The sequence below is a fragment of the Dipteris shenzhenensis genome, chromosome 18, assembly GCF_047967505.1.
Source record: "Dipteris shenzhenensis isolate YYH24624 ecotype China chromosome 18, Dip_SZ_1.0, whole genome shotgun sequence".
Lineage (NCBI taxonomy): Eukaryota > Viridiplantae > Streptophyta > Polypodiopsida > Gleicheniales > Dipteridaceae > Dipteris > Dipteris shenzhenensis.
The window spans coordinates 7,384,189-7,406,976 of NC_141613.1; the positions used below are offsets into that span (position 1 = coordinate 7,384,189).

The 22,788-nt window shown below is 46.9% G+C and overlaps 1 protein-coding gene across 1 annotated transcript in view; it reads left to right on the forward strand.

Annotated features, from left to right (window-relative positions):
- The window catches only part of LOC147890749 (uncharacterized), a 118,278-nt gene that overhangs the window by 30,316 nt on the left and 65,174 nt on the right, over positions 1–22,788 (forward strand). Inside the window, exons 6-9 of the mRNA XM_087389529.1 lie at positions 8,896–9,018; positions 9,681–9,758; positions 9,943–10,028; positions 10,153–10,201. Of these exons, the coding sequence (XP_087245655.1) occupies positions 8,896–9,018; positions 9,681–9,758; positions 9,943–10,028; positions 10,153–10,201 (336 nt within the window). The remainder of the gene's footprint in view (positions 1–8,895; positions 9,019–9,680; positions 9,759–9,942; positions 10,029–10,152; positions 10,202–22,788) is intronic.

A 22,788-nucleotide genomic window follows, 5' to 3' on the forward strand; every position in this document is an offset into this window, starting at 1 on the left:
TACAGCCTGCTCCGTACTTGCTTAGCCGTACAGCCATACAGACCGTACTCTGTCTGCACACAGAGCGACCGTACTCTGCCTGCACACAAAGCGACCGTACTCTGCCAGCTCCGTACTGCATTCAGTACTTGCGCCGCCGTACATCGTACTGTGTGGCACCCTTACCTCGTACCTGCATCCGTACATTGGATTCTATACTTCCCGTACAGCATACTTGCATCGCCGTACAGCAGTACTTGCACTCCGTACAAGCACAGTACGTGTTCAATACCTGCTTTCGTACAGGCATCGTACCTGCTTCCGTACATTCGCCGTATAGTGCTCTGTACAACGTACCAGATCCGTACAACTTGTATCTGCTCCAGGTATTCCTTACAATTTCACACTTGTGAAACTGTTATCAGAATCCATACTAGCTGGCATTGGCTGTGAATCCGGACATTGGCAGTTCTTGGGGCTTTCAGTTCTTTTCACCTTCTTTGGTTGCAATTTCTTGCAAGAACATTGGGACTTTGGGATTTGGGGCTGCAATCTATTGTTTGTTTGCAGTACTTTTGGGTCAGATTGCAAGACATTGAATCACTTTTGCAGGACATTGAGTCGGATTCTCATACATTGGGTCACATTTGCAAAATCTCAGCAAAATTTGGGGCTTTTCTGCATTTTCCCTCTTTTTGGCCTATTTGCCCTCATTAAATTTGGGGCTTTTGCCAGATTTGCTGTTTTTGCAGTGAACATTGCCTGCCATAGTCACATTTGGGTCAAATCTGCATTTGCCCTTTGATTTGGGTTGGAAATTTGGGTACTCCTCCTGATGCCTCATCCTCTAGCACTCCTGCTGCTGCTCTTCCAACTTAGGAACAGTCAAGATGGGATGCAAGAGATGCAAATGCACATTCATGTATTGCTTTATCATGCAAGAGAATCATTATTCCACACATCCGGTCTTGCAGGACAGCAAAGGATGCTTGGGATAAATTGGCTTCTCTCTATCAAATTCGCAATGAGGCACATGTTGCATATTTGAGAAGGCAATTACAGGAAGTCAGCATGAATGAAGGTGACTCTATGGATGCATACCTGACAAAGGTCAAGGACCTCATGGAACAACTTGCCAACATTGATGAGGTGGTGCCAAATTCACAGCTTGTCAGTACCACATTCAATGGACTGCCAGATACATATCAAGGGTTTACTACAACCCTTCGATTAGTGGCCATGGGTAACCCAGACCACTATTCTTTTGATCAGCTAGCTACTTTGCTTTTGCAAGAAGAGCAAAGTAGAGCTAATAGACAAGCCATTATTCCTGATCATGCATTTGCTTCACAGCAGACAGGAAGAGGCAAGGCTTCCAAGCCTACGGGCAAGCCAAAATCTGTGCATAGCAACTGCAATTCCTCCCGTGCATCTAAAAATACAGCAGATAAGTCAAAGAAGAAAAGATGCAACTATTGTCGCAAGCCTGGACATGACATTTAAGAATGCAGAAAGCGCATTGCTTTGGAGAAAAAGAAAGCAGGATTGACAGTTAATGCCTCTCGTGCTATTGAATCCCATGAGCCAGAAGATGCTTCACATGCACATGCTCTTCAGGATGATTGGGCATGGGCTGTCCATTGCTCATTTGATTCCTCAGCTGATGCACTCTTTACTGCTGATGATGCTTAGTCCTGGTACTTTGATAGTGGTGCTTCAAAGCATGTCACATCTTGCAAACAGTTGTTTCACTCTTTAGCTGATGCACCTCGAGGGGGGACTGTCACATGTGCTAATAATGCTTCATATGCTGTAAAAGGAATTGGAGATGTGCAGTTCACATCTATTTCAAGTCACCCTGTCACTTTGACAAATGTTCTCTTTGTGCCTGGAATTGAAGTCAACTTGATCTCAATTTCAGCAATTGCTACTTCAGGTTTCAGAGTGATTTTTGATGGCTACAGATGCGTAGTTTATGATCTTTGAATGACAATGCCATAGTTCTCACTGGGACTTTGCAAAAAGGGCTTTATCACCTTGATCATCACTCAGCTGCACTTTCTATTGAAGCATTGGCTATTTTAGATTCACAGCTTGCTGAAACTCATCTTTGGCATGAGAGAATGGGCCATCTCAATTATAGAGCTCTTGCAAAGCTACATTCACAGCATATGGCAAATGATGTACCTCAAACTCACACAGTTTCCAAACATGTATGTGAGGGTTGTCTTTTGGGTAAGATGCATCGATTTTCCTTTCAAAAGAATTGTCCAAAACTCTCACAAAGGAAATTGCAGCTAGTGCACAGTGATGTCTGTGGCCCAATGAGGACAAATGCCATTGGGGGGTACAAGTATTTCATGACTCTCATTGTATTTCTGGATATATCCTTTAAAAGCCAAATCTGAAGTTTTCTTATGCTTTCAGAGATGGCTGAATATGGTTGAGAATGAATCAGGATGCAAGCTTGTCACCCTCAACACAGATAGGGGGGGATAGTATATGTCAAAGGAGTTTGATGCATTTCTGTCTTCACGGGGCATTATTCAGTCATGTACTACTCCTTACACTCCTCAGCAGAATCCTGTTTTTGAAAGGAAAAACAGATCCACAATGGAGATGGCCAGATGCATGCTTAAGGCCAAGTCTTTGCCCAATAAATTTTGGCTTGATGCAGTGATGTGTGCCAAGTATGTGCTGAATAGATCACCTACACGGGCATTGAAGACTGTTACACCTTATGAAGCATGGAAAGGCAGGAAGCCTTCACTTTCACACATACGGTAAACGGGGTGTCCTCACGAGGTGAATTTCCCCCCCCCCCCCCCCCCAATGTGAATGTACCCTTAAAAGCCTTAAACCATGAGGAAAAGGGATCCCCCGTTCTCCCCAACAGAAAGTCGGATCGGAATAAGATTTTAAGGGGGGTGATCCACCCATCAAGTACCCCCTATAACGGTATCTAGAGCTCCAATCCGCTCAAAACAAGTAGCCCAAATGGAGCGTACCAGTTTACAGCAGAAATACAAGAAGAAAAGCTTGAAAGAGAAGGGAAAGGTGGTCATTTTAAGTGTCTTCTCAACACAAACGAAGCGGGAGTTGGATAAGTCCCACTAACTCTACAACACTTGACTTTTGCTGTAAAATAAACCTCTTTTTTTTTGAAATTACAACAAGACATTTTCTCTCTTGTATTACTAAAAGGAAAGAATGGAAGGGGAAGGGACATATAACAATGAACTTATTCCTTTTCCTCCATTACCCCAAGGAGAGAGAGAAAGAACACCTTCACCCCCTCTTGAAGAGGATGGATTAGGTGAGAGTTATTCACATCTTGAGTATGATAACCCACAAATAGATTTACAGCAGTCTCTCCTTCAAGAACCTCTTGATAGGGAGTTCTCCTTTCGTAATGAAAGAAGAAATGAGACCAGCCAAGAACAAGGTGATGAGTTCACGCCTTCAACTCAAAGCCCAGTACACATGGATTATAATCCAAGTGCAAGAGGAAGAGAGGAGACTCCTGTTGATAAGCTGATTTTTCAGCTTAGCAATATGATTGAGCAGTCCATTATAACAAGATTAGGGACTAAGAGGACTTTATTTGGGGATGAAGAGTTGAGTGCCCCTTCTAAGAGGTCCAAATTCCAACTGTGAGAGAGAATTGAGTTCCCCAAATATGATGGGGCAAGGGAGGCTGACAAAATCCTCAATTGGATTCGTCATTTTGAGCTACACTTTGCCCATCAAGACAAGACCGAGCAAGAGAAGCTTGCTCTTGCCACATTGCATCTGCAGAAGGATGCTGTAATGTGGTGGTCCTTGTCACAAATAGGAAAAGAGCCTATTCATGAATGGGCTAAGTTCGTGGAGCAACTGAAAGCTACTTTCATGCCACCAAGGCATGAAGAGAACCTGACCTTTCGTTAGGAGAGGTTTAGGCAGTTCGATAATGAGAGTAATGCAGATTTTACAGCCAGATTTTGGAAACTCTCTCTAGAGTTACCCGAAAAGAGTGAGGAAGATAGGAGAAAGAAGTATTTAGCAGCCTTAAGCCCAAAAGTAAGATACGAGATTGAAATGTTTAACCCGATCACGCTTAAGGACCTCACTAAGCTGGCTGAAATAGCCGAGAGGAAATTGAATCCGCATAAACCCTTTAACAAAGGAAATGAGAAAGCTATTGTACAAAATGTTAACAACCAATCATGTCTTGGATGGATACCATTTCCTTCCATGACTGATGATGAGAAGAAAAAGCTAATTAAGGAGGGAAAATGTTTTGGATGTAAGAAACATAAGCCAGGGCATCTATGGCATAAATGTCCTACTCTATTAGCAAAAATTGTCAAAACCAATTCTGTAAAAGGGAAAGGCAAAGCATCCAAGCAGGAGGGTGAGGCTTCTACCTCCTCATCCCAAGACTCTACGATGAACATAGAACCAAGAGTAAATGCTATCCATTCAGCCAACACTGGTGTATGGATGTGTGAACTGAATAGAGAGTAGGCATATTCATTGTAGAGTATGGACAGAGAATAAATCCGTGTAGAGCGTCTGATAAGATAAATAGGGCTGAAATAGAAGAGTTGGAAAAAGAGATTGAAGGTCTATAGTTTCTATAGACTAAGTAGCTCTCCATCGCAAAATCATCCATAGCCAATGTCTACCTAGTTCAATGAAACTATTTGGGTGAGAGAATCGTTTTAATACTGACCAATTTGTTGAGAATGTGTTTAAGCTTATTGAGCAGGTTACTGTAAAGAGATTTCAGCAGCTAAGTATTCATAAGAGGATTCTGAGCATGAAGAGATACTGAAGAGGCACTGCAGTGGTACTTCTGCATTTTGAATATTCAGCATCAAGAGAAACCAGAACTTCAAGATGAGATTTAAGTTCGGATTCAGAAGAGATCGTGTACTACCAGGAGAAGATTATTTGCAGATTATGAAGAGGAGATGCAAATGCAGAAGTAAAAGAGAAGTGTATGCAAGAGAAAGAGACAAGAGAGGATCCAGAAGAGGACTTCTGCCCATTCAAGCAGGAGGGAGTGTCATGACAAGAGAAATCACTAATCTGTTATTAGCAGACATTAAAACATTATTATTATGTTATACGCCAATGGTGTAACATGTATTTGTATTTATGATGGACACCGACCGATTTGTTATGGCGGTGGATCATCTGAGTAGATAGGACTAGTAGAGCTGGAGCCACTGCTTCAGACGGCATCGAATTTGGACATGTGATACTTATTCTATTAATAAAAATGTGCACACACGTGTCTAGGTCCTAGGGACAATAGGAAGGGAAGGGTGCATTAAGGTGCATTGAATAGTAGATGCATGGGTCATAGGCTAAGGGTAGGTGTAAATGGGAAGATGGAACTTGAGTGATCTCAAGGGACATTAAAGAAAGGGTATCACCCTTTCATTGTGAATCTCATGTTGCATTCTCTCTACCACATTGCATTCATCCGTCATCTCTCTCCCACCTTGCATGTAGGTGGAAATAGAAACAAGTACTCTCACGAGGGCGCTCTTCCCCATTGGAGGGCCAATGGGCATTCAAATTCTGCATGCATTGCACACATTTGCATTCTCGAAAAGTGTGGATTTTCACAGTGGCGTCATTGGCTTGATTTTGGAAATTGAAGAAGCTTCTGAACATCCAACAAGGCAATAGTCCAAAGGGTGTTGTTGGAGGTCAGTGATTTGTTACCTTCATCTATATCTTAGTTGCTCACCTGTAAGGCCCCCACATGAGGAGAAGCCCAAGATAGGTGAAGGCAAGATGCATGACATCAGTGTGCAGCCATCCATGATATTGATGAGATGGGATGCATGTCTAGGACAAGAGATGTCTACCTAGATCATTGGTGTGCATTCTGTGTAGATTTTTGATCTTTAGAACAACAAGAAATTCTAAATTTATATTATTGGACTTATTCTAGTCTTTCAAAGGTATATGCATTCAGATGAATACAAAAGGTGGCATTCAACCAACCCAAGGAGATGATGTTGCTTTGCGGGCGATGTTGCAGATGTACGGTGTTGAGGTGGCACTTACAAATACTAGATGTGGTAGATAGCCGGCTACACATGAATATACAGATGATAATATAGCAACTTGCACAAGACTGAACATTTGATGATGTGGTAAACTTTTGACGTGGCAAAAGTGCCATGTGGACTTGCTGACTGATGATGTGGACATGTTAGTTGGCTGCTATGCGGCAAGTCGACTCGCTGGTTGGCTGGTCGGTGGGGAGTTACCTTCCCCTCTGTATTGGGTGGGCTATACAAGAGGGAGTTCCACTTCTACTCTCCATCACTTCAGTCTCTTCCCTCTTCATCACTTGAAGAGAGCAAGCGTGTTAAAAGCATAGTGGATCCTACACTTGTTTCTTCAACTCCCATCTGATAAATTGTGCAAGGAAGGGTGCTGACATGAGTGACGAACTATGGACTAGCTCTTTGGTCACCGTTGGGGTTGTAGTTTTACCCTAGATCTTAGGTGGTTTTGCCCTAGATCTTAGGTAGAGAACCCTTTACATCATTGGTGGTGGTTATCGATTTTGAGGGCCCACATGAGGTGGCATACACCCACATGCATTCACCGTTGATGAGGGAGTGTTGCTACATGGCACAGTTCTATTTGCCTAAGGTGATTGGCTATGCGTTGCATAGGCATGCACACGCCACTTCATACACTCTAGGCATCCAATCATTGCATGCATGCGTTTAAATGCATTCTTATTAGGCAGATTGTGTCAGTGTGAAATAGGAAGGGCCCTAAGCCCTAGCTTCTACTGACATGTCATTTTAGGTTTCAGATTATTTATTAATAACTAAAAGATTTGGAACAATAGAATGCTTGAAATGTCAATTGGATGGTTTGTTGGAACTGATGTTCTTTGCCACAAAATTCTTTGAATTGATGGTACTTGTTGACGAAGGTTCCATGATCTTACTTTGCCGTGATGTTGAAATTCTCTAGTGGGGTGATGTGCTTGTTCAAGGTTGCCGATTTGTTGATGACGTAATGCCTTGGATGCAGCCATGTTCTTCCTAGATAAACGTTCCCAAATAAACATCAACAGGTTCAAAGTGCTGTTTTTGGTAATGGAGCCCATGTCTTGCATATCCACATAACTGAAAATGCAGCAACTAAGCTGCCAACACGCACAACGAACCATATGAGATCCTTATTGAGGAAAAGAGGAAGTGTGAGGGGAAGCCACTTGGTGGCTTCATACAGAAGCTAGGGCCTCGACTCCTTTCCATATGGCTTTGACATAGGGTGCCCAGTCAGAAAGATGCATGCAATGCCAACATTTGTTTAGCTGCGTTAAGAGTGTGTGAAGTGGTGAGTGCCTGCCTTCGTGACAATATGATAATGGCCTCTCTCTGTCGGATGGCCTCATGAGAGAGTATATTAAAAGTCTTTGAAAGACCAAAGGGTCTGTGAGGCTAAAAAAACCTGATGCAATGAGCTGAGGGGTGGAGGACACTAAGCGGGCATCATCACCCATGATGAGTACAAAAAGAAAGAAACCATAATCATGATCCTAACGGCATCAATACAAAGAGATAAAACTCTCTCCATGCTCAGAGGATCTCCTAGCTCTGCTGGCCCCGCAACGAACAAGTGCCATTGTCACTCCCGTGGGCCGTGTCTCTGGTCTGGTGAGCATGGAGGGAAGGTTCCCTAATATGATCTGTCTCAGTCCACTGGCGAGTCTATCGTATCTCTGGCTCAGGTCCTCGTGTTTGCCATCTCTGTGAATCCTACTGGTTGGTGCTGCATGGCTGGAAGAACTCAATGATCATGCTTCGGGAGGGGTTTGGATGTCTCACCTACGTGGCTTGAGCAACTGATCCCTGTGTCGGACAGCCTCATGGATTAAAGCTGCCAAGCATCTCAGATCTGGGTAGTACAGGAGGCCGATAGGGGTCTGAAACCATCCCTGAAGAGGCAATGATAATGACCTCTGATCTCGTAGTACATGGGGCATTTGAAAGCGAAGTGTTCCTATGACTCGATCTCTTGGTGATTGCATAGGGTCCAGGCATAGCCTAGGGGGAGGGGGGATGTTTAAAAATTTCAAAAGGCATGTACATGTACCCATACTACATGGGAAACATAGCCATCTAATTAGAAATGCATGGTGCCATCCCATACATGGTATGAGGCTTAACAATCGGTCAAGTAGGAATTCTCTTGGCAATCATCTTTAGAAATTTTGCATGGTCTTCGAGCACACTGCAATGACAAAATACAGGACTTGAGAGATTGGTTTGATCGACCTTGCCAGCACCTCATTGGTGGCCGATGGTGCTGCAAGGACTGTTGTCCATGGTAGAATATTTTGTCAGTCCCATGGAAGAAGAGGGATTACATGGGTAGTCATTGGACCAATCCCCTAATTGCCAGGGATGCTCTTTTCAGTATGAGAGTGCAAATTATGGTCTTTCGGTGTGCAGTCAGGTAACACTTATTTTGCATAAAATTAGCAGATGATCATCTGCACCTGTCTGAAGGACAAACGCCGATTTGAACCTCAGCTTAGATGCTTCTGTATTAGGTGAAGGCTGGATGTTGGACCAGTGTTTTAGAAGGGTGACATACATCACTAAGGGTTCAAATTGAGGCCTACGAAGCATCATTAAGCACACCTCGTTGTCCTTCCTTACTATGGACAAAGGACATTTGGGAGGACTATCTTTCAACTAGAATAGCACATTGAAATTTTGCTCTGATGCCATCTCTTCTTTTGAAGATGTTTTGATTATGAAAGAGCAAGCCATTTTGAGTCTTTCTGCTATTGGTCAATTGCTGTACCTTGAGCTTCATATACAGCTTTCTGTTGTTTTCCTGAAATCTGATCGAACCTTGTGTGGTGTTTCTGTACAGTCAAATCAATTCTACAATGCAGGGTGGACAGAGGACTTGCGCATGATTATCAACTATCTGCATGAAGCAAATCCAAAAGCTCCTTTGCTTGCAGTTGGGACAAGTATTGGAGCAAATTTATTGGTAAACAACAAACTCAGACAAAGCAATAAATGATGTATTTTTAGTTGCATGCAAAACCCTAACCTATTTGGTGCAAACGTGTTTTTGAGGAAGTGATCTGAGCTTATGTGGAAAAACAATTCAACGAGAGCTGTAAAGCCAATGTTGTCTATGCTAATTTCCTAAAATCTAGCATGCCTTTTCAATTTAGGTTAGACAGTTGTCATATTCTGATGGCTGCATGAGGTTCCTTGTGTTTTCTTCATTTGTGGTGTAATACTGAATTTGACTCCGCGGGTCTTTAGAAACCCAGTATAGCTGCTTATGCTTGGGCACTGATGACGACATAAGTGTTGCTTTGCTTGCTAAGTATGTCTTCCTTTTGCTTTTCATGAAAGTTTTTGTTTACCTCTTTTTTCTTCTCTTTCATTTTCTCTTTTATTTTCTTTGTAGATTTTTGATCTTTAGAACAACAAAAATTCTAAATTTGTATGATTGGACTTATTCTAGTCTTACAAAGGTATATAATACTGAATTTGACCTTTGTGACTTCATTGTACCTCTTACCCTTTTTACCTCCTCTCTTCATCTTACAGCTGATAAATTTTTGATTTTTTTCCAAATTGTATTAGTCTTGTTTGGTTATGCTTTCCCATCATGATCGGGTTATTTTCAAATTGCAGGTGAAGTATCTTGGAGAAGAAAGAGAAAATACTCCATTGGGAGGTGCCACGGCCATATGCTGTCCTTGGGATCTTGTGGTGAGCTTATCCTATTGGCGTTTGACCACAATTAGCTTGAGGTTTGTCTACTTCTGAAAAAGGTCAAGGTGTTAAGTAACATCAGGTATGCAGGTTAATGCTGATGTACTAAAGGATGATTTTGATGAATCAAAGCTGTATAATACAAACATTTTGAAGCTAATCAACAGCATTTTGCTTCCAGGTTTGTGACAGGTTCATATGCAGAGGAATGATTCAGAAGCTTTACGATAAAGTCCTAGCTTTTGGTCTCCGAAGCTATGCACAAGTGTACGGAATGGAACCCTGATATTTTCTGTGAAAATGCTACTGAGGTATCAGTCTGTCTTCGATTGTGACAAGCTGATAAACTGTTCACACTTAAGGCTTTCTGTCTTATTGTTTTGGCCTTCAGGCATCAGATTGCCCTGTCACGTATGGCGGATTGGGATCTCATAAGCAAGGTAAGTCAAAGTTTATTTGCTTTTGTATCTTCAAGACAAAAGCTATCATAGCATTTAATATTTTTTGCTCCCGATATTGTGACATAATGCAGCTTCTGTTTTGCTTTGAATCTGCCATACTGGCACATACCCCAAGTTCTATATCAGAAAGTCCTTCATGTGTCCCCCTCCCCCCTTTCCCCTTTGTGAAAGATCCAAGTTTTTTTTCTAAAAATGTTTGCTGTGGATAAGTTTGATGTATTGGTATAGCATTTATGCATGTGTAAATGTATGTCAATGTAATATGTATACTGACTGATTGGTCTACACCCATTGTTGGGCGCTGATGACGTCAGTGGGGATGTCATAGTAGCTAGTCCCTGCTATGCATGATGGAGTGTATAGTTTTCAATCTTATGAGTGACTATCGTGAGATTGAAACTGCACTATGTTGTGTTTTTAGAGGATGAGTTTGGGAATGTTTCTGGATTAGGTATATGCTTCTGCCGTATTAGCGGACATGCAAATTTCACCTTGTGAAGTTTTCGTCCAAGTTGCGGCCTGCTGGTATTGCAATAATTCTTTTTATCTTAAATGGTGGGTTGCCCTATCAGCTAGATTTAGATGCTCGTTTGGGAGAGACTAAAATGAAATCGTTTAGACTTCACAAGCAGTTGTAGCTTGAATGAAGAGATTTTGGACAACTTTTTGCTTGGCCTTCTTCTTTAGTGCTAGCCTTAGTCATCGTGGCTAGAGTTTGCCCATAACCTCCGGAGTGCCGACAGAAACTCAGTACGAAGTCTTTGTATAAATGGATGCTGAAGTATGTGTGGGTGGGTGGATTTGTATGTGTGAGAGCATATTTTTATACTATGGTCTACACTCAGTGTTGGGCGCTGATGACGTCAGTGGGGATGTCATAGTAGCTAGTCCTTGTTATGCGTGATGGAGTTTATGGTTTTCAATCTTATGAGTGACTATCATGAGATTGAAACTGCACTATGTTGTGTTTTTGGAGGATGAGTTTGGGAATGTTCCGGGATTCATCTAGGTATATACTGACTGACTGGTGCTGAAAAGTAGATGGGGAAGTAGAACAGCTAGTGCCAGCTATACTTCATACAGTTGGTAGTTTGTCTGGTTGGGGCCTATCAAGCTAAAAACTGCAGGTCTCCTGTTTGTTTGTACATGAGTATTTTTGCATGTTCGTTGATTCATGTGCATACGTGTTATGATTTTGGTTAGTATTGAGTAGAGCTTCTGTTGGGACTTTCCCAAAAGTAGATCAAAGTTTTGAGGAATAATACTAACAGATCTCAAGTGCCAGGTGTATTGGCGTTTTTAACGACCCTTATATGTGAGTTCATGTGATCAAGAAAATTCTGCAATTCTTGTAAAGAACTTTGTAATAAGCACTTTCTAATTCAAACTTATATAACGCTGATGGTGAATCTTAAGCAAAAATTGTCAACAAAAAGAAAGAAAACAGACTATGCTGGTGCGTTCCTTCAGAATTAACTCATGGGCATCCCTTTAAGAGGGCAGTAGATCATGAGACTAGGTTGCTCCAGGAATCTGCCTGTTTCCAGCAACCAGCCAAAAAGGGAAAGATGAGATGAGTGTCTCAGGATGGGGCATATTCAGCTTAATAATCCATGGGGATGTCTGTGCTTCTAGCTAAGGAAAAGAAGGGAGTAGGTGCTTGTGTGTTGATTACAAGGGCTGGAATAGTTAATGGCTTGATTACAATGATAATTAACAAGGGTTTTGATATTTATAAGGATGCCATCTTGCTATGCTGACTGGACATGATTGATGTTCTCAAGAAAGCAGGAGACATGCCAAAACAGAAATGGACGCAATGAAAGAATATGAATTGAATTGGAGGACGTCAAACATGCCAAGGATAGTACAATCCCACGATTTAGGTGCCTAAAAAGCCGTGCAAAAGAAAAATGCAATCCTTGAGAAACACATTGATGAGCTTACAAAGAGTCAAAAGAAGGCCTTGGAAGAGTGGAAGGTAAGTTGGCAGGATGCACGCCTAGTTAAAAGAGAGATCCTCGTGGGTGGATCTGGACCAAAAACAGAAGTCCATTATTTTTATCCAAGAGACCTTTGAGGAGGAAAGGAGGAGATGAGCCAAAGCCTGTTGGAAATATTAAGGAAGTGGTCAATGCTACGTTAGTAACAACTTTAGGGGCAATTTTTCCCTCATTGAGGTTTTCCCTCCTTTTTCTTTTGCAACTTCATACAAAACAGCAGCCCCGAGGGTTCTGAGTATGGAACATCTGTAAAAAGGTTGAAAGAAGAAAAAACCAGCCTGTTCCAGAGAAACCTAGGGGATCTCTGGTACAAGGGCTAACAGCCAAGTGGGGGGACTATACAACCACTGAATCCCTCGCGAAGTGAATATGTAAAAAACTCTTGTAGGCCAAGCCTTGCAGAAACGAGCGTGCCTCGCGACAGTCGCCTTGGAGCCCGGGGTCCCATGCTTCCAGGTGGAGCGCAAGGTGTAGATGATATCCTGCCAGATGGCGACTAAGGTAGCCGAGAGTGGAACCGGATGCTCGCCCATCACTAGACTACAATGAGCAACCCAAATGCTCCACGCGGTGATACTGGCTACTACCTCGTACACGCTATCCTCCAGAGGGGAATGGGGATCTGGGATATCAGGAGGGGCCGCCTCATGGAGCTCTATCCTTTGGATGATCTAACCCTATATCCGGTAAGCTGGAGAGACCTCATCAATCTAGAATGCGTGACCTCCCTCAGACAACCAGGCCACCATCCCCCATGTGTAGTCCCTCTGAAGGTTCTGCATGCGGGTCATGATACTGAGGGCTCCCATCCAGATCCTAACTGCGCTACTACAACTCCAGAGTTAGTGAGGGATCGTCTCTAGAAATCCAGCCAAACAGCAGTGGCACCGCCCCTCCACCCGCATCTTCTCCAACCACAGGCCTGTGGGCAAGCTTCCATGGGCGGCCAGCCAGAAATACTAGGAGATATTCCTCGGCCGCAATCTGGACCATAGACGCATCCAAAACCTGGAATGGACCTCCTGGGGCACCCTCTGGGCCACCCAATGCCTCTCTCTCAAGGGGGTCCAAGTTGAAGAATCCATCTGAAGCCTCTTGCAAATCCGAGTGGTATAGGAAAAGAAAGGCACCTTGTCCACCTGCTCGGTCCAGGATGGCCAAAACCACTCTCCCGGATCCCATTGGATCTCCCTCAGCAGGGGCCTACCTTCCCAAAGTTAGAGGTGCCATCTTGCTTTGGGATGTTGGGAGGATTGATGTGCCACTCCTTCCCCGAACGGCCCACAACTCTGATCATCTACCAATGAATCCCATCTAGAATCCCATCCATCTCTGGGTCTCTCTCAGTAAGTGCTTGAAATTGGCCTCCAGGCCCTACACGAAAGAAAGTAGGCTGTATTGCTGCCTCGCTGAATCATCATCCTCAAGGGGACCCAGTTCAAGAAAACTGACCCAACCATTTGCTGTCTATCCACCCGCGGAGTTCCTCCCACCAAGACTCAAGGATGGCTAGGTCAATCTTCCTCATCCGTTGCCTTGCCCCTCGCATATGCAATAGGGCTCCAAGCCTTGCCTCTGTCTCCATGGGTGATGTGCTCGATCTGCCAAAGGAGCAGGCCGGGCCACTGTCCTACTGTGCCCAACCAATGTGAGTCGGCTGCTCAAGCATACGTCCATTGTGATCCCTGATCTCCGGGTGCCAAACGAGGGGTTGACACTCGAACTCCTCTCTAAAACGGCGCTGAGCATGGATGAGGCCCCTTGCCAATCTCTGCCAGACCCTGTGGAGGCTCGTCATCATGGGGGAACCCTTTCCCATAAGGGGTCTTTGAAAAAATCCAACTGTGTTAATGATCCCACTGCCCCCTAGTGTGTGGGGTGTTCCTGAGAAGCCCTTGCTGTAAGAGGAGCTTCCAGGGCTCTACGCCCAGGGTGAGGCTGCGCACAACCAACTTGGCCAAGAGGGCTCTGCTCTGCATATCCGGATCAATGATACCCAAGCCTCCCAATGCCTGCGGCATGATCACTGTCTGCCAAGCAACCCGGGCTCTAGTATTCCTCGTGCCATCCGATCTTGCCCAAAGGAAATTTTGAACCAAACGTCGGAGCTGTCCAATGCACCTTCTATGAAGGCACCAACAGGAGGCAATGTACCAGGCCGTGGCAAGAAGGATCTAGTTTGCCACTAACCGCTAGGGAGAGTTGGTCGAAGTAGAGAAGCTTGCGCCGAACATTCTGGAGGACTGCGGTGATCTGCTGCTCTGCTGTAATATCAATCCCCACCTTGCATTCGAGGTATCTCGCTATCTGACCCCGAGGTATCCAGGGAAAGCCAAAGGCACTCCCCCTTTCTCGAATCTCCTAGATCTCCTCAGAGCCTGTGATGAAACGATGGATTTTGTCCGGCTGATCCGTGCACCTGAGGCCTTGCAGTAGATGGCCAAGGCTCCTCTGACTCTCTCCAACAAAGTTGTGCCCTCGATGTATACGGCTGTGTCATCTGCAAACTCTAGCAACTCCTCCTCTTGTTTGATTCGAGCCTCAGCCTTGTGAGGCCTGCCACCTGCAATCTCAGGTAGTAGCCCAATGCCTCCACCACAAAAAGGAAAAGAACGGGAGCTAGGGGACAGCTCTGACGGACCGAGCGAAAGGGAGGAAAGGCCTTCACCGTGTGTCCACCGATACGCATCTAGCTAGAGCTCCTCACATAAAGCGCAGAGGCTCCTCTGATCCATCTGTCTGAGAAACCCAACCTTCGCATAGTGCCCTCCAGGAAGGAACTCTCCAGCCTGTCGTAAGCCTTCTCAAAATCCAAGAAAAGGATGGCCAAAGGCTGTGATTCCTCCCTGGCCCAATCCACTGCCTCCCAGAAAGTGAATATTGTCGAGGTCTGCGTGTCATGGATGATGTTAGTGAGATGAGACTGCAACCGCAAACTCAAGACCTTAGCGAGGATGTTGTATGCGGTGTCAAGCAGGGTGATCGGTCTCCACTGCCGAATGTTTGACCTATCTCCCCCTTTCGGGATCAAAGAAATCTATGTTGGAATCGGAGTCCTAGTGTGTGTGGTCCTAGAGTCTTAGGAATGTCCTACAGTTGTGTGAGTGTGAAGAGTCTTGAGGCCACTTGTGCCACCTCATGTGATTCCTCACCTAGATTATAGGATCTAGATTCTCTTGTGTGTGACCTCACCCAGCCTATAAAAGAGGCTATGTACTTGCTGTGATCAATCAATCAATCTACATCATTTCGTGCCTCAGCTCTCGTCTCCAGTCATGTGTCTCTCACCTTCTCCCCATTTCCATCAATTGGTATCAGAGCGGGTCTTCCCTGACCAAGCCTCACCATCGACTGCTCTTTAGCCTCAGCATCAGCCCGTACCTGCCGTACATCAGCCCATACCTGTTGTACAACAGCCCGTACAGCCTGCCCGTCGCCTGCAAATCCTCGTTGTCCACGCTGATGCTGCTGCTGTGGCACCATACAGCCTCGAAATCTCCACGCTGCTGCTCCCGCTTTTGCTGCGCCACTCTTCTGCTGCGCCATCCTGCGAATCTTCCTCCCGCTTCTGCTCTACGCTATCTTCTACGCTGTGCCATTCTGCCCGCTAACTCCTTCCCTGCGCGCCATATAGTCTCTGCACCTGCTGCTCCATGGTGAACCCGACGTGAACACCTGCTGCGCCGACCGAACCTGCTGCTCCCACGCAACTGGACTTGCGACGGCGCCAGCCATGGAGCTGCCTGCAAATAAAATGCCTAAGGTCAGATGGAGGGGGAGAGTACCTCTCAAATGAGTTTGCAAGGTTCTTGCAGGACTCCATCGACCAGCAGACAGTCTGTCTGAGATATTTTTTTAAAAAGATTTTTGCCTCATTTTTGGGTGATTTTGTTGGGGCTTTTATGATCTGAAGCTCCCCTAGTGTTGCTAGAACACTATGCTCTAGGAAATTTTGAAAAGCCCCAATTTTCTGCAAACCCTAATTTTTGCAGTAACCCTAACCCTAAAATTTAGGGCTTTTCTGTTCTATGTCTTCCTTTGGCATAATTGAAGCTTCTACCCTGTAAAATTTGGGCCCTTTTTGAAATCTGAGTAAACATTGTAAGGGATTTAGACACTGGCTGTAATAACAGCTAAGACCTTCCCACCAATGGATAGCATAAAAAACTCCTTGCTTATCGAGAAATTCTCAAGGAGGAATTTCCCAACTTGGCAGACAAAACTCCGACTTCTTCTTATGCGAGAAGGGATATGGAATATCACCAATGGCAAGGAGCCAAAACCCCAAAGTGATGATGCTAGAATCAGTTGGTGGCAAAACCAAAATGATAAAGCAATGGCTATCATTGGCCTAGCTTTAGCTGACAACCTTATCCACCATGTGGATTTTGATAAGACAGCAAACGACGTTTGGGAAAAGTTAGAGAATTTGTTTGGAAATAAGATCAATAATTCCAAAGTATTTCTCAAACAAAAACTCTTCAAGCTCAAGATGAAGGAAACTGAAACCCTCAATTAACACTTGAGCAATCTTGGGTCAATTCTCCAACAATTATTTGCCATCCGAGCCATTATTGAAGATGATGATCAAGTTGCTGTACTTCTCTCCAGTATTGAAGACATTTCCAAGTACAATGAGATCCTTGCTGTCCTAAGAGTAAGCCGCAATATGAGCTTTAAGGATATGGTAGCTCATCTCATTGATGAGGACCGTAGGCTTACAGAGAAAGCAGAATCTTCCTTCAAATCTGGCAAAGCATTCTTTCTCAAGAATAAGCCCAAGAAGAACGGAAAACCTCTTAAATGTAATTGCTGTCAGAAACTTGGCCATCCAGAGGATCGTTGCTTCAAGAAAATGGCAAAGGTACAAGCCAAAGAACATGCCAATCTGGTTGCAAAGCAGAGTGAGGACGAAGACGATGAAACTACACCTTCTGGACCTGAGGAACAAGCCTGCACTGCTGCTATTTCTGGTCTATCCCTCCATGAGGTGATAGATGAAGAGTGGGCTTTCTAGAATCATGTGTGTTAGGTACTCTGCCTTGGGTAGTCCCCCTAAAATGTTGTAATAATTTGTCATTTTGTGTGCCTTGTTCTATAAAAGGCTCCACTAACTTCCATGTACCCAGTTAGGAGATAGGGGGGGGTTGTTATGTCTTTCCTTTATCAGGCCTGCCAGGATGTTGGTGTACTCCCTCGACCTATGAGTTGGTCATGCATCCATGCTCAGATTTGAGTCTCTGATCACGTTGACACCTAAGCCATGAGAGTGCTTGGTTCAACCTCTGAATTATGCTCAGCTGTTAGCCTCTGAGATTGCTTGGGATGCACAGTTTGGATGATGTCATAGTCTCTCACCCTAGCTCCGGGGGGGGGGTTGTTGGAATCGGAGTCCTAGTGTGTGTGGTCCTAGAGTCTTAGGAATGTCCTACAGTTGTGTGAGTGTGAAGAGTCTTGAGGCCACTTGTGCCACCTCATGTGATTCCTCACCCAGATTATAGGATCTAGATTCTCGTGTGTGACCTCATCTATGAGGTGTTTGTAAGGCTTGCCCAGCCTATAAAAGAGGCTATGTACTTGCTGTGATCAATCAATCAATCTACATCATTTTGTGCCTCAGCTCGTCTCCAGTCATGTGTCTCTCACCTTCTCCCCATTTCCATCAATCTACCCCCTACTTAGGGACTGCGGAAGGGAGCCTGTGTCAAAAGATCAATTGACAGGCTAAGCAGAAAGGGGTGGAAATGATCTCCCAGAAGTTTCGGAAGAAGGCTGCAATCAAGCCATCTTCGCCAGGATACTTCTAGGATGGGAGGGCCTTGAGGGCTTCCGAGAGCTCCTCATTGGTGAAAGGCTCCTCCAGACTCCTACACAACTCTGGCGATACTACTTTCGGCATGTGGTACCAATCTAACTCACGGGCCACAAGGCAAGCTGGAGTCACCCTCTTTGCCTGAAAGAGCTGGTTGTAGAAAACTGTGGTTAGCGCTAGAATCTCCTGAGGTTCGGTGTGCATAATGCCATGTGGATCCCGTAACTGCTGTAGCTGTGTGCTTGCCGATTGAGGCCTAGTGGTATGAAAGAACCGCTTCGTCATCCTGTCCCCCTGCTGTATCCAACGGGCCCAGATGGAGTGGTGTGAGAACTCAGCCCGTCGAACCTCCGTGTCCTGGAGCTCAAGGCGCGTGCTCTCATATGTGGCTCTAAGCCACTAGGATTCTGGGTCCTGCTCCCTGAGTCTCTATGGAGGCGAGGTCTCGTCGCAGTGCACGATCACGCTCCTGAAGAGGCCTCCTCCTTCTAAGGGTGTGAGACTGCAATTCCTCACTGCTCCTCTGAATCTCATCTGCCACCCATGAAGCCTAGCCCTCGTAGGGTGCTGACTCTGGCCACTGCCAAATCTCTGCCAAAACCTGCTGAACCTCTTGGTCTTGCAGGAGGTCCTCTGGAATGTGGACCGCCTTTTGGGAAAGACCCCGGTAGGGCTGTTCAAGGTAGAGCATTGCTGGAAAGTGGTCTGACACTGTGGTGCGTGCTAGAATCCTTGTAGAGCCACCTGTGTGGAGTGCCTAGTCCCCAACGTAGAAGCAATCCAACCTCTCAAGCAGTCCATCATGTCGCCTTTGGCTGAATGAGAAGAGGGGGCTGCCAGGTATCCTGCTGAACTCTGGCTCTCGCCAAGGGTCTCTGCCACTGATTGTGAAGATGAACTGCTCCCACGTGCTCCGCTCTACTGTTGGCATCTCAGAGAAGGAGGTACCACACTGCTTGTCCCGAAACTCGAGGTGGTTGAAGTCTCGTCCAATGATCTAGGAGTCAAACATCTGGCAGGCACTCTGTCAGCTGCCTCCAAAAGGTTGGCCGATGTTGTCTGCACGCTGGGGCATGCACTTTCAGGATCCCAATCCTGGACTCTCCCATCCTAACTCCCATCCAAATGGCCCCTGCCTTGGGATAAAGCTCTCCCTGATCATAGACCTCTGGGCCACCGTCTGGGAGAACGAGATGCAGACTCCTGCGCTCTGTCCTACAGGAGATCACACCTCCGGGCCTCTTCCGGGAAGAAGGTGGTGCCGCCGTCTGATGTCTAATGCTGAAAACATGTGCTCCTGTATCAAAAGGAAATCCACTACTCGCCCTACCACCGCCCTCTGCAACTCGTGCTGAAGGATCAAATACTGCGGTTGACTACATGCGCGGTCGTGGAGCCCATGCACGTTCCAACTCACTATGGTTCAACTCATGAAGACGGGGAAGCAGGAAACAAGGCTTGCTTGTGGGAGGGTGCATGTTCCAACAAAACTTCCTTTTGTGACTTTGAAGGGGGTTTTGAGGGCGAGTAGTCCGTGTCTGTGCGACGACGTACCAGGGTGGACACCGGCCCTATGCCAATCTTTCGGGCCCACTGCAACATGAAGGAAACATCCACTTTGAACATCTCAGCACACTTCTAGAGGGGCCAGTAGTGTGCCAGATCAATCCTTGCCTCAGGCAGCAATTTGATAACTCCTACTGTCAAATTGTAAATCGTCTTTTTTCGCGTGAAGCTCAACTGGAAGTTTACTTCACCACCATGAGTGTGCCAAAGGTCTAGTCCCAATGGACCCATCCAATCTTCCATCATGCCTGAAACCTGATCCCCCATCATAGCATCAAATACCCCTGGGGTCCACTTCTCCAAGCCTGTGGAGGCAAACGTGAATCTCCAAACTGGGTGTGTCTGGGAGCCCGCTACGCTGATCGAACCCTTTCCGGGGCTGCAAGATCATGAGCGCCATCTCCAGTGGTAGAGGGTAAGAGTCCGGGATCTCCAAGTAGTTTCAAGGCCCTAACCTCCTAAGATATCTCGAGAGAGGGCGCCCAGGCCAAAGAATGGGAGCTACTGATTGGGAGGACGAGCCCCTTTCCCCTGAATCCCCCCTAGAATGGGAGGGCAGTGAAGGGAGGGAGACAGGCTGTTGCGATGAGGAAGCGGAGGGGGAAGTGGTCGTGCCCTTCCCTACTGGCAGGACAGCCGGGGCAGGACTGATAGGAGGGAGGGGAGGGAAGCTGAAGAAGCTGCTATGGAGGGGGAGGCCGGGGCGGAGGGGGGGGGGAGGCAGGGGGAGGGGGGCGGGTGGTGAGGATGACCATAGCAGGAGTGGCAAGGGGGGGAGGAGGGGGATCTCAGGAGGAGGGGGGGCGTGGAGGGGGAGAGGGGTCCGACGGGGGAGGGGGCGGGATGGAGTAGGGGCAGCCCACGCCTGCCATGCTAACCAGGCACATCTGGGCTTTGAATCCCTTTCTCCTCAGCCACTCTCAAGCTACCCTCTGCAGCTTCTGCCATCACAACGTCAGGTGCTCCCTAGGCACCTTGCTGATGCGAAGGCTGTACCTCCATTGATGGAGGATCAACTGTGGGCCTTGCTACTGGAGGGAAAGGATCTCCAACCAAGGGCTCCTGCGGCTGCTCCTCCACGAGTGCCTCTCGACTTGCTCTCTCTCTCTCTCTCTCTCCCCCTGCATCTAGCCTGATGCCTGGGTTTGAGCCAATTTTCTTCATTTCTTTTTCTTTTTTCCCATCTGGGTCCACTCTTCCTCTGAAGGTGTCACCCAAGGGGTCCTACTGCTCCTGCCTACGGGGGTGTTGGGGGCTTGGGTCTGCTGGCTCTTCCTGTCCTGCAGGGGTGGTGGCTGAGGAGTCCGTCCCTGACCATGGGGGTAGTTGCGAGCTAAATATCCCATCAACTTGTAATGGAGACACTGGCCATGCAAACCGGAGATCTCCACTCTCTGGTGGAGTGTACCTCCCTCGAGGGTCTCAAGGAGGATCAACTCTGGGAGGGACTCTGGGCTCTCAACCACCAATATGATCCTGGGGACCCCATTGTATGCTACCACTGAAGCTGTCGAATCTGTCGGGGATTCTAACACCGTGCCAAATGCTCTGTCGATGGAGGGAAAGATGGCTCTGTACTCCTTTGGAAGCCCCGGAAAGTGGAGCGTCACTGGGAATCGGGGAGCATGGTGTGTCGTGTCCATGTCCTCCATTGTGAAGCCATGGTACCAAGGGAAGAGGTACACCAGATGCGAGCCAAGGAGGATGGGGCTTTGCTTCACAAGTGTCAAGGTGGTAGCAAGAGAGTTCAGTTGGATGAGGAAAATGCCTCTTCTGTAGATGGTGACCTCTTGCCGAAAAAACAGTGCTAATTATATTACTTCGAAAACAAGATACATGAGGTCAGCTTTGCAACTGACGGGCTGCGTTCACAAATCGGACGCAGCCCAAAAGGTAACAAAAAAGGTAAAGCTCTCTCTCACGGAGGGATCAGGCGAGTGTGAATGAACAGCCAGAGAGGTGGTGAGTAGCGCCACCGAAGGCCCTACGAAGTATGCTCGAAGAAGAGGCCCTGTGTGTCCCAAACACGGAGGAAACGTCTCCGCTTCTTCCAGCCAGCCCGGGAGTCTCCCTGTATCTGGTCCCACTGGCCTCTGAGGGTGTGTATAATCTCACTCCAGATGTCAGCCATGATCTGGGCAGTCGAAAGGGAGGTGCCATCGAGGATCTGCGCGCAGCGCGAGGTCCAAATGTGCCATCCTGCGATGCTGCTAATAATCTCCCAGACTGGCTGCCTCTCCTGAGATCCTGTGCCAGCCTCTGCCAGGTGCGGCGGAATGCTCTCGAGCGGCCCCCACGTCCCCTGTGTGATAAGGAACGTGGGGTCCTGCGGACATGCCTCGAACAAGTGATGAAAACCAGGTGCGGTGCTACACCAGCAGAACGCGCCCCAAGTGATCAAACCTAACTCCGGTGCTGCGCGAGTAAGGATCCCGAAGGTCCACCTCCACACTTCCTGGGCGCGAGTGCAGCTCCATACGCAGTGTTTTGGTGACTCCTCGTCCTCATGACAGATCTGACAACGTCCATCCTGACCTATCTGCCGCAACCAGCTCTCCACTGGAAGACCTTTGTGGGCGAGAAGCCAAAGGAAGTAGGAGATCTTCCGCGGCCGCCAGCTCTCCCACAAGACCTTCCAGAAGGTCTGCAAAAATAACCTGGAGATACCCTGAGCATACCAACTGGGCCGCTGGGTGGGAGGGCGGCTCTGCATCCTCCTGAGAACTCGCCTGCCCAATGTCGTGCTGTAGGCAAAGAAAGAGGTCGGCCCCTGACCTGTCACAATCTCTGGCCATCTCCACTCTCCTGGGTCCCAATCAAGCTCTGACAAGGCCCGCCCCTCCCAGAGCCAGAGTCGCCATAACTGCAGCTGATCCTGCTCTATACTGGGATCGGTCCGCCAAACCTTCCCCACGAGGCCTACGACCCGAACCCTCTGCCATGGGAGTAGGGGGTCGATGAGCACATCCTCTCTCCTGAGTCGGCCGTCCCCCATAACCGCGAAGAAGGAAACAGAGGTGTCGTCCATCCGACCTGCAACCACCAGTGGGATGCCACGGGGGGTGAACTGTCCCAGCCAACGGTCATCACCAAGCATGAGGATCTGAATCTCGGGTGGAACCAACCAATCAGCTAGAATCGCTTCGTCTATCTCCATGCGTCTCGCCTGAGCTCCACGGGCACCT